Raw genomic sequence first — 16,522 nt, 5'->3', positions numbered from 1 at the left:
AAAAACGCCAGAAGACAGCGAATTTAGACGGATCCATGGCGACGGGGACGCTAGCAACGGAGCAGGTAAGTGAATAACTTCTGTATGGCTCATAATTAATGCACAATGTATATTACAAAGTGCATTAATATGGCCATACAGAAGTGCTGAACCCCACTTGATTTCACGAGACAACACCTTTAAGGTGTTGCAATGACAATGAACATTATAAAACATTCAAAAAACTATATTAAAAGAAGTTTAAGAAGATGGAATAACTTGATTTCGAGATGAACTCGCAGCATACCTTTATTTAGCAAACATCTGTCAATTTATATAGTTACATGCTGGAGAGCAAGGAAAAGCTGGGCTGTACATTTATGAACTCTGACAAGCGGTAATATGAAATAAAGCAACATTGCAAATTCAGCTAAAAAATAAATAGAAATAAAACAAAAATTAATATTCGGCTTTTGTGGAACTCTTCGGGAGAATATTTTACAAAGTCGCGTACTCATAAATGTATCGCCACACGCTTGTGAAATATAGGAATATCACCGTACTCAGAGATTAGCATATAAACACAAAAAAGCAGGCGATGGGGGTTCAGAAAATGTAAGTCGGCCATGAACACTATTGGATGCAGGTCTCTGCTGGCCACATGTCCCAAGTCAGTCTAATTGGTATTCAACCCACACAACACGTTAGTAGTTGGATGGTAGAGTTATTAATGGACTGGTATCAACGAGGCCGATGTCAACACTGCACAAAAAGGTGACATCTTTTACTGCTCCATAAATCAAAATTATCAATTTTTTTGCCAGCAAGATGAACTTATAAAATATGTTAGAGCCTTAGTGAAGGAGGCACTAACGCACAATAGTTGTAGTGCAGGTGTAGTATAGGCATTCACCCCAGAGGTGTAACTTGAAGCTTCTGGGCCCCAATGCAAAATTTGTAAAGGCCCATTTGTAAAGGCTCAAAATTCGCTCAAAAGCCATCTTTTAAATGTTACATCTAAATGCACGGATGTTGTGCAGTTTTCGTGCAAGATTCGTTCCTTGCTCAACTCTAGTTTTCTAGAATTGAGCGATGAACTCTTATCAGCAGTGCAGGCTGTTATCACAGTCAGCAGCACTAATAAGATTCTTTCAGCTCGCGTCACGCAGATAGTTCACAGTGGGACATGATCTGTAAGCGCGGAGAACAATGCAGCTGTTTGCTTATGTAAGACAGCTGTATTGCTCTCCGGGCGATAGCAGCAGTGTCCCGGTCCGCCTGCATAGCTCTTTAGTAGCTAATTGGCTACTATAGACTATGCAAAGATGTTTGCTCAAAACTGTCACTCAAACAGTTGTTTGAGCGATTTTTGACGGGTAATCTTTCAGTGTAAATTGGGTCTAACAGGGCCCCCAAATATAGTGTTTTCTTCCTAGTACTGTACTTCCTATATGAAGAATAGAGGCATTATGGGCCCCCTAAGGCTCCCGGGCCCAGGTTCAAGCGCATCCTCTGCATCCCCTATAGTTAACGCCCCTGATTCACCCCCTATGTGAAACCTTGTCTGTCTATAATCTGGCCACAGGTCTACAAAAAAACTTTTGACAAACATAACATTTTGTTTTTAATGTAGTCTATGGCATGACAACAATAATATCCAATAACCATACAAGGTATACCTGTAACAAGAAAAGCCTAATAAACATGGGGGTGAATATTCACACCAGAAAATTCGAAGCATTTTTACGTTACTTATGGTCATTTTGTATTTGGCCAGGCTCACACAAAAATGTGCCACCAATGCCAATACACTATTTTGGCATGCATGGGCGTGTAGTATGTGCCAAGATAGTGCATGCCACGTATTTCGTGTGGCTTGTGTTAGCAGCATGATTAAAGTGTATGGGAGATTGCTACTGTGTATTATGCGCACAAGAACTGTGTGGGTAATACGCAGTGAGCATACTGTTGTGTGAGCCCGGCCTTTGACTGTCACATTGTATGAATATCAACTCAAAGGATTTCTTCCAAAGCCACCATCCAGATAGTGGGTTCATGTAGTGATTCACAGAAACCTGTTCTCTCATATTAAGGTCTAATTAATTGATTTCTGGCTAGCAGAGCACCATAGGCTTTTAGTTTTCTCAGCAACAATTTAAAGGGCCACTCCATTGATTTTTTTCTTATTCATTCATTATGTAGTTATTCCCTAGTATACACATGTTGGCTACTTTTACCATGGTTAGTTATTTTTTTCCATCTGAAACTCCTTGACTCTTTTTCCTCAGATGGTCATGTGATCTCAGTTCTGACCAGCTCAGATTTTCTGAGGGTTATGTATTCTCAAATTAACTCAGTTTATCAGTCTGCACAATGCTATTACTTAGGACCTGCCTACTGTAGGGCACAGTCATTCTTGTCACAGTTACTGATGATTATCACTCAGCTCCTGTCACACAGTTATAACAGAGGAGATCACAGTTCATCCTCCTGACTGTATACTTGTTTAAGTAAATACAGAAAGCAATGATAATTAAACTGCCCCCTGCCACTTCAGAAAGAAATGGCATAGGCACCGGTTTAGCTGGGCTGATGCATCATAGGATCAGATGTGAAAGTGAAACTAATATCTCTCACTTTCAAGATGGTGGATGATAAGTATCAGACAGGGGGCTACACTACAGGGAAGCGGCTGGATTACATAGAGGAGACCTCCAGAGTCTGACAAGTAATCAGGTGAGAGGGGCAGGGATGGAAAAATGAGTTTTAATGGAGTGGCCCTTTAAAAAGAAGAAACTTTTTGCATATACATTATAACCTAAAGATTACATTATTAAGCATTTAAAAGCTGGTGAAAATTGTAGATATTTCACACTGAGTGTGTATTTTCCTTATCTTCAGCGTAACGTGGATAAGATTCACCAAGAAGGGGTTGAAGTACCTCGCTCTTTTTGGTCCTGCGGCGAACAGCACATGTGGTACCTGCAAAAACTATAGCCACAAGAACCAAAGCTGCTATAACTGCTATGGTGATGATCTCTGTACTGCTTAATGCACGACCTAAAGAGGTAAGGGAAACACACAGTTAAAACAAATTTACCAAACTATTATTTACATTTAAGGCAATGCTACTGCAGGTAATAGTAAGTGTTTTATATGTCATAAGTACTTGAATCTCGTATACACTGCACAGTACAACTGTACATAGTCATCCATGATGCTGTTATTTCTCTGTGGGTGCCACAGAGAGTTAGAGAGCAGGATCTGCTGTTTTTCCATGTGAAGTGTATAGAGGACATAGAATCATAGAACAGTAGACTTGGAAGAAACCTCCAGGGTCTCAGGTCCAACCCCCTGCTCAATATATGATTCACTAAATAACCCCAGACAGATGTCTGTCCAGCCTCTGTTTGAAGACTTCCATTGAAGGAGAACTCACCACCTCCTATGGTAACCTGTTCGACTCATTGATCACCCTTAATATCAAAATCTTAATTTCTAATATCTAATCTGTGTCTTCTGCCTTTCAGTTTCATCTCATTGCTTCTAGTCTTTCCTTCTGAAAATTAGAATAGGGCTGATCCCTCTGTATCATAGTAGCTAGTCTCCACCAGTTCAGGGAAAACTGAAAATTACAATTCATGTACTCAAAGGTGAAAACTGGTGAAAAAAATCCATATACAAGTCATATAATGACCATGAATTTTGTTATTCCTTATGTACAGAGACAACTGCTTATTTGGAAAAGTCATCTGTAAGTGCAAGTGAAATTTAAATTTGTTTTCTAAACAATACAATGCCTTTAACCCTTTGCAATCCAATTTTGGATTCAATGTTTCCTACGGGGCTTTTTCTTTCTCCCATTATACAATGGCGCCATCTGCTGGCTAGAGCCAGTACTGTGGTATAGGACATGCTGGAGAGGCCCCTGACAACAGAGTAATCTACAGTAAGAATACCCTACCGGACATCGTCCGACATCGGAGCTGTACAGCCTTCAATCATAATGTCTTTAGACGTCAGACAGTGGATTGGAAAGGGTTAAGTCTGTCAACATTATTTTCCAATTTTCCGCTGACCCTGGCCTTTGCCAAGCATTTGAACATCACAGCCCAACTGAAAACCACATAGGCCCAGGTGGTCAAATTTAGTTTTTTCTCTCCCAACCTACAGTAACATATATGGGCCAATTTGTTGTATAACTAAAATAAATTGAGGCACACAGGAATCAAGGTCATTTGAATACTTACTAGGCCACTGAACATCGTATGAATATCCCAGGTTGTCTGGAGCAAGGGCAAACATTTCATTATTGGTCACTGGTGGCCAGAATGGAACCATATTGTATTGCCTGTTATGACCGATTGGTGTGTTTTCCAGTGGATACTGATTGAAATCTAAGATTGGGAAGTACAGAGGAACATGTTAAGAAATAAACAGTGAACTGCTTGTATTTAAAATACTTTAAAATGTTGTTGTAATTTGATTGTGAACCTCTGGGGATATTTAAGGCTGGTTTCACATCTGTGTTGGAACCTCCGGACAGAGGTTCCATCGCAGATCTAGCTGAACATACCAGAAGAAAAAGCTCTGCTTGCAGCTCTTTTTCTTTCATCAACAAGCCGGGCAGCTGGTCGCAAAGGGGAAGGATCCCATTATAGTCAATAGGGTCCACCAGCGCTGTACGGTTCCGTTCCACTTATAGTGGAAATAATGTCAATTACAAGACAATTCATTTGTTAAGAAGAAATGTGCTATCATTTTTTTTTGCTGTACTAATTAAAAAAAATAAAATTATTTTGTCAGCCTTAACTTTTTTATTTTTTCGTTGACATAGTTGTGTGAGGGTTCATCTTTTGTGGGACATCCAATAGTTTCTTTCGATAACACTTCGGATGACATACAACATTTTGACTACTTTTTATTACAACAATTTATTGTAGATGAGGGGACCAAAAAAAGCGCAATTCTTATGTTGTGTTTTTTTTTCTGATGACGTTCACCGTGTGGGATAAATAATGCATTACTTATATATATTAGGCTTTTACGGTTGCAGCAATACCAAATATGCTTTTTTTTTTAATTATAAATATGGGAAAAGGGCTTTTAAAAAACTTTTAATACTTTTTATTCATTATTTTAATGAATACAACTTTTTAAAACTGCTTTTTACATCTTTTTTAGTCCCTATAGAGAACTTCAATTTCCAATCATTTGATCACTCATAGAGAATAATGCAATACTATAGTATTGCATTTTACCATATTCTGACAGGCATTCTATCAAGATATACCACAAGCATGGCTTGATGGGCAATCATCCATAGCAGCTCTGGAGGCCTTCGTGACCCCAGAATACAGTTCACGGTCTTCAAATGCTGCTGTCAGAATTGACCATGACATTTAAAGGGTTAACAGCTGTTGCGGGCAGGTGTCAGCGGTCAAAGACAGCCGGCACGACAATGGAATGGCATTGGGTGCGAACTCCAAACCCCCATGATATAACGGTATGTCCTGGGATGTTAAGGGGTTTAAGACCTTCAGTCTTTCTTCTGGTGTTGCTTGGGTGAAAAAAAATGGCAGAAAAAAAATGTATTGCATTGTATGCTATTTTTGGATGATGCCTGTTTTTTATTTACTTTTTTTTTCAAATTCACACATACATTTTTTCCCTTTGGCCTTCTTTCCTATAAAAAATGGATATGGAAAGATGCTAAAAACCCACCATACACAGAGCATGTGGTAATTTACAGAACACACCATGGACCCAAAAATGCATTGAAAGTGGGGGGAAAAACACCACTACAAAAAACACAGTAGGGCATTTCATACTTTACTACTGACCTATAATAAACAGATGGGGATAACATTTTTTGACAGGAAAAAAAAAAATTTTTGCAGAAAAAAACAGTTTGAAACCAACTCTTAAGGCTGTTTCGAAACAGTGCTATTCATAAAAACACCATATTTTTTATGTTATCTTTTTCTTGCAATAGAGAAAGTGAGAGATAAATAGAGATAAAGGGGAGAAAAAATATTTATTTTAATTCACGTATTTTTTTAGGATCAAAAAATGCCAGAGAAAAAATATACGTAGGAAGCCAAAGAGTGATGCATTATCATATTGCATTTTACAGCAGCACTTCAGTTGCCAGGCTGCAATTTCATTCTAGTTGTTGATTACATATCTTCTATAACAGTTTGTTATGAAAGAAGATCTTACCTACATTATGCCTCCTCAGCCATTCGTCAAAAACTGCATCGGTAAAGGTATGAAGAAGCACAAAGACTGGATCATTTGGAGACAAGTGAGTTTGTCCCCCTGTACCATTTAGGAAAAGATGAGCTAGATTATGAAGACTTCTTACTGTGGAATTATATTGTCCAGAAGGTTCACTGTATCCTATACAAATAAATAAAATGATATATATGTGTCAAGTAGTCAACACCCAAACTTACACTCCTGCTATTAGGGATCTGGTTGAACTTTCCATGGTGCTTTAGGTACCTTCAATGGTGTTCCGAAAACTTTCCGTAGAGTTTGAAAAGAATGGGGGTGTATCAAACAAATTGACTTCTAGGCAGACTAGTACGTCCTCTGGCTCAGGAAGCCTCTGTACCATTGGGCGAGCAATGTTCCCTGCAGGGTTCCGTCTGATTGGACTAACTGCTGTGTCTGTAATAAAAGGTAATACAATAAACTTTTCATGTCATACTAGCAAAAGTCAGCGTCTACATAGTTCAATGTTTAGCAAAAGTCTCTTTCCTTCTCTAGCAAATACTTACTGTTACAGATAGTCCCTAAGCTTTCATAATCCTCCACAAATTCACATACAATTTGCCAACGAGAGAACACAGAGTTGGGACTTAGGAGATTTTGTCCAAAATTACTTCTTGCACCCATAAGGTCATCCGTACAAATGTCACATTCATTTCCACCAATAGCAAAGTTCCAGTAAGGAAGTGCAAAAGAAGGATCCTGCAAAAGGTTCTAAACAAGACAAAGATCGGTTATGCATGGAAAACACCTCTGGATACCAGTTTATTGACGACTTCATTGTCTTCAGTTTATGTAGTAGACTACTGAATCTGCACAAACTTAACCCAAGTGAGGCTGATTTTCATTTTTATTTACATCAGTTTCATGTCTCAGGCCTTATTCCCATGGTCGTATATTCCATCCATGTGCTGTGGAAAGCACACAGACACATTGTAGCCTACGAGGCTATTTATTAAGTGCTTTTTTATATGGACCATTGGCCCTTTCGAAAAAAAAAAGAAAAAATATGTTGCCTGCCCTTTTTTCTGGTCCATATCATGACAGTAAGACATGCAATGTCCACTGAACGATGGAAGTTGTGCCACACATTAGGTGCATTAAGAAATCGTATCTAAAAGAACCTAAGGTTTCCTCTGGGTTCTTTCAGATGAACACATTTTTGATGCAACAAAAAAATATCCCGTCAAAAGATAGGACAAGTCCTATCTTTTGACGGCACAACTCCGGCAGCTCCGTAGTCTCCTATGAGAGGCTATGCAAGCCTACCGGGGAAAGGGAGAGGGAGGGAATTTAGCCGCACTGGGCGCTGTTAAACAATGACAGCTGCCTCCCGCTGATATACTCTGTTACATTGTTTTCAATGGGTTCATTCACACTTTCGCTTTTATGCGCGCAAGGAGAAAAATTAAAATGCTATATCTTTATGCGCATTTGCACACCTAAAGCACCATAGGAGTTCCCTACAAAATTGCGCAATAAAATGCACAATTTTGTGGGGAAATCGATAACACTGGGGACTGTTTAGACTACACTGCCTTTTCAATCACGGCGCAGGTGTGACCCGTTCCAGTGTGAATGACCACCGCTAGCACAGGAAGTACAGTAAAATGTGCCTGATTGGCTGGAATTGGCACATGTGACGGGGCAGAGCTACGCGATGACACGTACAAGGGGGCGGAGCCAGAATGCCGCTCGTGCCGGGCCGAACAGATAGGAGAAGTCCCTTCTGCGCAAGCGCGTCTAATCGGGAGATTAGACACTGAAATTAGACGGAGCCATGGAGACGGGGACGCCAGCGCAGGGAAGGTAAGTGAATAACTTCTGTATGGCTCATATTTAATGCACGATGTATATTACAAAGTGCATTAATATGGCCATACAGAAGTACTTAACCCCACTTGCTTTCGTGAGACAACCCCTTTAAACTGTGTGACATCAGTATACAAGTTGGTTTAATGGAGAAGTGCCTCACACCCCTTCTATATTACACACAATATACCATTTACCTTCTTACTCACCATCTTTCAAGTGAAGAAGCCTAGCCCAGGTTCCATCTTCTATGTCCAGGTTAATAAAGATATGCATTATGGTGATAAACACTTGCATAACTATAGGGGATGTGGTTGCACCTGGGCCCAGGAGCCTTAGGGGGCCCATAAGGCCTCTCTTCCTCATATAGGGAGCCCAGTACTATGAATAAAGCATTATAGTTGGGGGCCCTGTTACAGGTTTTGCATTGGAGCCAATGAGCTTCAAGTTACGCCTCTGTGTTAAGGGGTTAAGAGAAGTTGGGGGGCCCCAAGATAAACTTTTGCACCCGAGCCCATGAACCTTTAGCTACACCCCTGGTGATATGATTTAAAATCACTTAGGAACCAAATGTTAAAGGGGTTGTATGCTTACCGGTCAACCATCCCCCTACACCGCCAACTGTGCTAAAAAACAAAACGAGCTGTTCTTACCTGTCCTATGCTGCTGCAATCCAATGCTGTAGCCCCATCAACCTCTTGATGCTTGTTCTTGAAAATAATATCACCGAAAATCACATGACCACTGCAGCCAATCAGAGGCTGAAGCATCCCAACGTGTTCTCTTGGTATCAGCGCTCACATCCTAGGTACCATTATGCCCGGAGTTCCGAATGGTGATATCATGTGATATCTGGTGACATCATTTAAACAGCAAACACTAGGAGGACGGCGGGGCTACAGCATCGGATCGCAACGGCAGAGGTTGTCAAGAACAGCTGATTTTGTTAGCACAGTTGGTAGTACAGGGTGGAGCGCGGTAATTTGCTAATTTGGGAGTGAAATAAAAAAATAATGAACTTGTAAAAACTTTATTTTATATTTTATTTACATTGAACAGTAGTGGAATTTACAAATTATTTGGTTTTAAATATTGTATCTGGCAAATATTGACCTTCGCTATCCACACACTGCTGCATACGTTGCATTGCAATGATCGAGTGGTTATTTGAAAAATACGCTTCAACACAAAATGAACGCTCCTCACGTGTCCACTGCATGATGGCAACTGAAAAGCAGCTGCAGACAAACTTCCCGTCAGCCACTATAAGCAACGCCCACTCTCCCCTCTCTTCGACCAACAGCGCTGCCACAACCTGCAACTCAAAAAAGCAACACCCTGGAAGACCTAAGGAACAATATTGACGCTGAGATTGCCAGAATACCAGTCGACATGCTTGAAAGAGTGCATGAGAACTTCCGAAAACGTATGCAGCAGTGTGTGGATAGCGAAGGTCAACATTTGCCAGATACAATATTTAAAACCAAATAATTTGTAAATTCCACTACTGTTCAATGTAAATAAAATATAAAATAAAGTTTTTACAAGTTCGTTATTTTTTTATATCACTCCCAAATTAGCAAATTACCGCGCTCCACCCTGTATAAGAGGAATGTTGGTGGGTAACTGGGCAGGAATCTGCCTAGGGTTTATATTAAATGTATACTTTTGTGAACCTCATTAACAACCCCCCCTTCCCAAAATGCACTTTTAAAGGCATCATAATAACTGGTGTAACCCTAAGAGGAAGCCAAGCTACTATCACCACTGTCAGCACTTGGCCATGGCAATCTCAATACTACATGACAACTTCGGAAAGGCAGTACATATTAAAAATGTTAGTTGTAGACTTATACATAGCCGTACCTGTATATCCCTTTCTAGTTGCATCAAATGGTATCTGTGCCAGGTAAGGAAAGCAGGACCCTCATGAGAGAAGTCTATGCCACCGGCGCTCCCCTGGCCTGGGCCAAGAAACGTTTTACTAACACTGTAGTAATGCGTCCAAACAAAGAAATCATAGATGGAAATATTTTCAAAGTTAGTAGTATTTCTTTCTTGGTCAATGAGTTCGTTATAATGGCGCGTTGCGATGACGTAGTCTGGGTGCACAGAGGTTTTGGCGAGATCAAGTGCGTTAATAAAACGTTGTCTCTCTTCCGGCCGCAAGTCCAAGAGATTTCTTCTCACTACAACAAGACAGCAAGTTATACTTTATATGATTACCAATAAAAAGATATCACTCACTGTATAACACATAGCTGCAGTATCCATTGCAAGCTCCTTGAAGGGGTCGTCCATGTTGTAGCTTATAGGTAAAAGCCCTTCTGTATGAGGCAAAGTAACAAATAGTGATATACTCACCTCTCCCCAGTCCCGCGTTAGTGGGGAGAGGTGACATTACGTGGTGTCGCCTCTCCCCACTACCGTGGGACACAGCACTAGCAGGAAGATGTGAGTATATCACTATTTGTTACTTTGCTTCATGCAGAAGGGCTTTTACCCGCGGTAGTGGGTCTCCCCTCTGACATCACGTTTATGGGGCGTCACAGGTGCAGCAACCAATGACAGCCCAGCGCTCAATCCCTGAGTTCTGTTATTGGCGGCAGCGCCTGTGACGTCCCGTAAACCGGGCGGGAGGATCAAGCATTGCCGCGGGTCACATGGATGATATAGCATTTCGTATAACATTGCAAGCATATAAAGTATGCGATAGCAGCGTATTCATTACAACTCCAAGGTATATTCTGTTAATGAGATAAAATTGTCGTCAGGTTGAGGGCTCATGCTTATGCAAACCGCAGACATTACAACTAGAGATGAGTGAACGTGCTTGTTTAGAGCAACTACTCGATCGAGGATCGCTTTTTTTGAGTAACTGCCTAATCGGGCGAAAAAATTCGGGGGGGCGCCGGGGGTGAGTGGGCGGTTGCGGTGGGAGGGGGGGGGGGGGAGAGAGCTCCCATCTGTTCCCCCCTGCTATCCCCCGCTCCACCCCGCTGCACCCCGCCACCCCCCGAATCTTTCCGCCCAAGTAGGGAGTTACTCTAAAAAAGCGATCCTCGATCAAGTAATTGTCCTAAATGAGCACGTTCGCTCATTTCTAATTACAACCCATTGATTTCAATGGGTTCGCTAACATTACTAGTTTTCGCATATGCATTTCTGTTGGGTGAAAAAATACGCGTTTTGCTCTATTTTTCTGTGCATTTGAACCAAAGGTCCCCATTGAAGTCTATGGGGGTGCTCAAATGCACATGAACATGCATGAAAAATGTCATAATTTCGCAGCCACCTGTCAGGACGCTATAAAGTTTCCAGCAAATTGCAGAGAAGGCACGGCAGCCATTTTGGAAGCTCAACCGAGTGGAGATGGAGACGCTCATCAATTGAGTTGAGCAGAGGCCGGCATTCTGGGACAACAGAGGATGAACCCTGAACCTCCTCCTTCTAGGAACATCTTCCACCATCTCATGTGATGCCCAAATCTGCGCGACAGCAACCAAGGCAAAAGAGCATCCTCGTCATCAGAAGACAAGTCTCCAACCTCAGCTATATTTAGATGTTTAGTCGCACAAAAATCGTGACCATCCGAAACATTGGATTTCAATGTATTCATTCAGATGAACGATTTTTGGGTGAAAACAAAAATAGCAAATATGCGACCGTTTCTGGTTGCTGATTTTATACATGAAAATTTAAGTCTTTTCCTATCTTTTGCCGAGATACGCAGGAAGCTCCCATAGACTTCAATGGAAGCTGGAAAAAAGGGAGAGGGGTGGGAGAGTTACCCGGCTTACAACACTGGTAAAAGAACACAGCTGCCCGATTTAAGCATTATTGGTCATTCTGAGCATTCTACAGCGATCAATGGTTTTCATCACTTCCGAGTATATTTTTGCCGATACGCAGCAGCAGCCCATGTAACTAGAAATCGGGACTCAATCACGGCAATACTTCATTCATGCGATTATACGGGGCATACGGGCAAACGTATAACCGCATACAGTTGTGTGAAGGAGGCTTTAGGGAAAGGTTTTCTCCATCTTTCCTCTACTATATTTTTGAATGAGCACCCATATCAATAATTTAAGCAAGCCAAATTCGGCTGTTCAAGGGCCCCTTCACACGGGCGTATTTATCGATACACAGATAATAGAACCCATTGATTTCAATGGTTTGTTCACATTTCTGTATTTTGCATTCACATTTGACCGCAAAAAAAGCCAAAAATGCAGCATGCTCTACTTTTCTGTGCTTTGCACACCCAAGGTCCCCGTAAAAGTCAATTGTGGGGTGCACAAATGCGCATGGAATACGCAAGGAGATACATAATATGTTACCTAATTGTGCTGGAAAAAAATACATCTGGAACTAATTAGACATTTCAAGTGGTGCATCTTATGAACATGCCTTGTGGGCAAGAAAAACTGCAGTGCAATATGCCGACACGCACGCAAAAAGGCATAATTCATTCTGCATAAGCACAGCGCTGAGGCACGCACAAATACATATACGCCTGTGTGAAGGAGCCCTAATGCGAAAAAATCCTTTATCCTTTCCACACTGCATAGGATAAAGAGCCAGTTATTACTTACCTGCTACAAGAAGTTGGTCACAGTTATCCCCTGTCCATCCAGGTCTGCAGCTGCCACAGTTGTACCCATAGAATCGACCAACACATATACATGTTCTGTTAAAGAAACGAATGGGCCATTGTTCGCGGTCATCTGTCCCATCAAGCTGATACTGGGGTCCGTGAGGCCTCGAATCCACACGAACAGGTCCGCATAGACCGCGACCTACAGTAGCACCACACTGGTCACTTGCATCTGGAGACAACTGAGGAAACACACCCGGGCAGCACTCGCCACTCACTAACGCTTCCGGAGTGGCACATTGACGAGGAAATTGTGCCAATGCCAAGTCCTGAAAGAGTGCGAACACCATCGCCACTGAGCAAAACCTCCAAGATCTAGAGCACCACATAGTTGTGTGCTGGACGGTCCCAGCTGAAACAAGAGCAGATACAGGTACAACAAACGTCATATTGTCAGAGTTGGAACATTTAAAGCCTGTAATAAAAAACTTTGACAATACAGCCTCATAAGGCATGAAGACAGAACCTCCCGGCTGGGATACACGTCTCCTCCTCCAGTAAAGCCTATGTAATTGCAAGATACCATACTGGGTGTAATATGTAACTTGTTCAGACATAGGTCAAAGATCCTAAAGACACGAGGCCAAATTAATCAGAAGTCAAATATGATTGAAGTACTTACAGACTAAAATATCCCATACTCTCACCAAAGGGAATGTTTTCCACATTATTGATTAAACAACACATCCAGTGTGTCTAAAACACAGGACACAAGTATACATGGAAATAACATACATTATTACAAATAATCACAAACACACAAATATAAAATATGTATTCAAGATACATGAAAAGAAGAGACTGTTCACACATTCGGCTGTACATGGGTATAGTGTCTGACATCACAATAATATAAATTGAGATAGATAGATAGATAGATAGATATGAGATAGATAGATAGATAGATATGAGATAGATACATAGATAGATAGAAGATAGATAGATAGATAGATATGAGATAGATAGATAGATAGATAGATAGATATGAGATAGATACATAGATAGATATGAGATAGATAGATAGATAGATATGAGATAGATAGATAGATAGATATGAGATAGATAGATAGATAAATAGGTATGAGATAGATAGATAGATAGATATGAGATGATAGATAGATATATAGATAGATATGAGATAGATGATAGATAGATAGATATGAGATAGATGATAGATAGATATGAGATAGATAGATAGCTAGATAAGAGATATATATATATATATGAGATAGATAGATAGATATGAGATAGATAGATATGAGAGAGAGATAGATAGATAGATATTAGTATCAGAGTACATATAACGAAATACTTATACAGACACCATACTATCTATCTATCTATCGTAGAATTATAGATAGATATGAGATAGATAAATAGATATGAGACAGATAGATAGATAGATAGATATGAGATAGATAAATATTAGTATCATAGTATATATAACGAAATACTAATACATACTATCTATTGCAAAATTATAGATAGATATGAGATAGATAGATAAATAGATATGAGATAGATAGATAGATAGATAGATATGACATAGATAGATAGATAGATATTAGATAGATAGATAGATATGAGATAGATAGATAATGAGATAGATATATATTAGTAACATAGTATATATAACGAAATACACCATACTATCTATCTATCGCAAAATTATAGATAGATATGCGATAGATAAATAGATATGAGATAGATAGATAGACAGACAGATAGATAGAATGGTGTCTGTATAAGTATTTCACTAGAAATACTATTGATGATAGCCATATCTATCTATTTATCTATCTCTATTTATACAATCTATCTATCTATCCCATATCTATCTATCTATCTATCTATCTATCTATCTATCTCATATCTATCTATCTATCTATCATCTATCTATCTAATATCTATCTATCTATCTATCTCATATCTATCTATCTATCTATCTATCCCATATCTATCTATCTATCTATCCCATATCTATCTATCTATCTATCTATCTATCTATCTATCTATCTATCTATATATCTATCTATCTATCTATCTATCTCATATCTATCCCATATCTATCTATCTCATATCTATCTATCTATCTATCTATCTATCTATCTATCTATCTATCTATCTATCTATCTATCTATCTATCTATCTCATATCTATCTATCTCATATCTATCTATCTATCTCATATCTATCTATCTGTCTATCTATCTATCTATCTATCTATCTATCTATCTATCTATCTATCTATCTATCTATCTAGACAACATCTATCTATCATATTGTGATTTAAGTCACTATACCCATGTATATCTGATTGTGTGCACAGTCTCCCCTTTTTATGTATGTTTTTTATATGTATGTTTGTAAATTATTTGTAACAGTGTGTTGTTTCTATGTGTACTTGTGTCCTGTGTTTTACACCAGGTGGGTGTGTTGTTGCACTGTAACACACAGGACTATTATTGTACGTTTTTTTTGTTGAGCACTATTGATTAAAGGTAAAAAAGGATTAGATTAAAAGCTTTAGTTCCTTTCCTGCACCCTGACTAAGGGACGTGGTGATTCAGTAATGTTCTTTCATCCATAAAACTTCTGTTTTGCACTTAAAATACTTAGCAAAGATATTCAGACACACAAAGGTGCTGACACCTTAGTACAAAGCAGTCATACATAAGAGCCTTCCGAATGATGGACTGTGGGTGAGGCAATACGTTTTGGAGTCCTATTGTGTTCTGGTAAGACCAGTTTCTCACAAGCGGATGCATAACAGATGAAATAGTATCTGTGTTCCATCAGTACTTCTTCTCTATTTGCTTTGATTGGGTTTAACTTCTACTGCGCAAAAACCGACATCCATAGTTAAATCACTTTCTATAGGCTATAATGAGTGTTTTTACTAATCCAAAATGGACAATATTAGCGCACCCACACATGTGAATAGCCCTATCGGTTTTCATTCACTTCGTATTATGACCCACAAAACACAGATGGGAAATACTGGGCTTAAAACATAGTACTTATCCAAACAGTCACTGGAAATATCAGGCAATAGCTAACTTACAACTCACTATATCAATAAGTGCTAAGCAACAGGTTAAGGCCAGTTTCACGTGAACGTAGAAGTGAAGCAGATGTAATACGTTGGTGTGAAACTAGCCTGATGCACGTAGCATAGTAAGAGCACAATACAATACATCGGACAGATAACAGATAAGATAGAGTTCTCCTACCCCAGTACCTGCTATATTTTGTATCGGCTTCTTCCCAGCAAGCAGATTTCCTAAATATGACAACCTTCCTTAGTTTGTTTTATGCTCCATTACTTAATAATCCCTTTGATGCAGTCAAGAGAGTTTCCCTGCCCACCCTAATCCTTTTATGTTAGTGTAGTTCACCAAGCACATGACCGCTTTCCTGCTGATTGCCTTGTGACCAGAAGGAGCCAGCATGGGTCAGAGACGGGCATTTCTGTAGAACCTGACCATACATACTTACGGATGCTTCCGTCATCTCAGACCCTTCCGAAAAAGGAAGCAATTGTCTTTCATGTTAAAGCTGCAGCACAGGGAGAAGTTATATCAGCACTGCTGCCTCAGAGCGTGCTAAGGGCTCCTTCAGACGAGCGTAGGCGCAAATTTGCATGCTTCAGCGTTTGTACCATGAGGGCTCCTTCAGGCGAGCATATTTTAGCGCATTTTTGCACGCCGAAAAATCCTGCACAGAGATTAGAACTCCATGACTTCAATGGGTTCATTCTCATTTCTTTTTTTTGCGTTCGCGGTTCGCAATGGCG

General features: G+C 39.9%; 1 protein-coding gene across 2 annotated transcripts; it reads right to left on the bottom strand.

The window, feature by feature from the left end:
- Window positions 1-258: 258 nt before the first annotated feature.
- TYRP1 (tyrosinase related protein 1) lies at window positions 259-16,103 on the bottom strand. Of its 2 annotated transcripts, none has more exons than XM_066604265.1 (8): window positions 15,968-16,103; window positions 12,666-13,079; window positions 9,934-10,256; window positions 6,765-6,969; window positions 6,487-6,654; window positions 6,202-6,381; window positions 4,230-4,376; window positions 259-3,039 (listed from the first exon to the last, which is right to left on the bottom strand). In XM_066604265.1, the coding sequence occupies exons 2-8, from the start codon at window positions 13,054-13,056 to the stop codon at window positions 2,849-2,851; spliced, it is 1,605 nt and encodes a 534-aa protein (XP_066460362.1). In that variant the 5' UTR covers window positions 13,057-13,079; window positions 15,968-16,103; the 3' UTR covers window positions 259-2,848. The 2 variants fall into 2 exon arrangements, with proteins under 2 accessions (XP_066460362.1, XP_066460363.1); XM_066604266.1 differs by having other exon boundaries at window positions 15,960-16,091.
- Window positions 16,104-16,522: the final 419 nt, after the last annotated feature.

Source organism: Eleutherodactylus coqui, chromosome 5, assembly GCF_035609145.1.
Source record: "Eleutherodactylus coqui strain aEleCoq1 chromosome 5, aEleCoq1.hap1, whole genome shotgun sequence".
Taxonomy (NCBI): Eukaryota; Metazoa; Chordata; class Amphibia; order Anura; family Eleutherodactylidae; genus Eleutherodactylus; species Eleutherodactylus coqui.
This window is presented reverse-complemented; position numbering and strand designations above follow the sequence as displayed.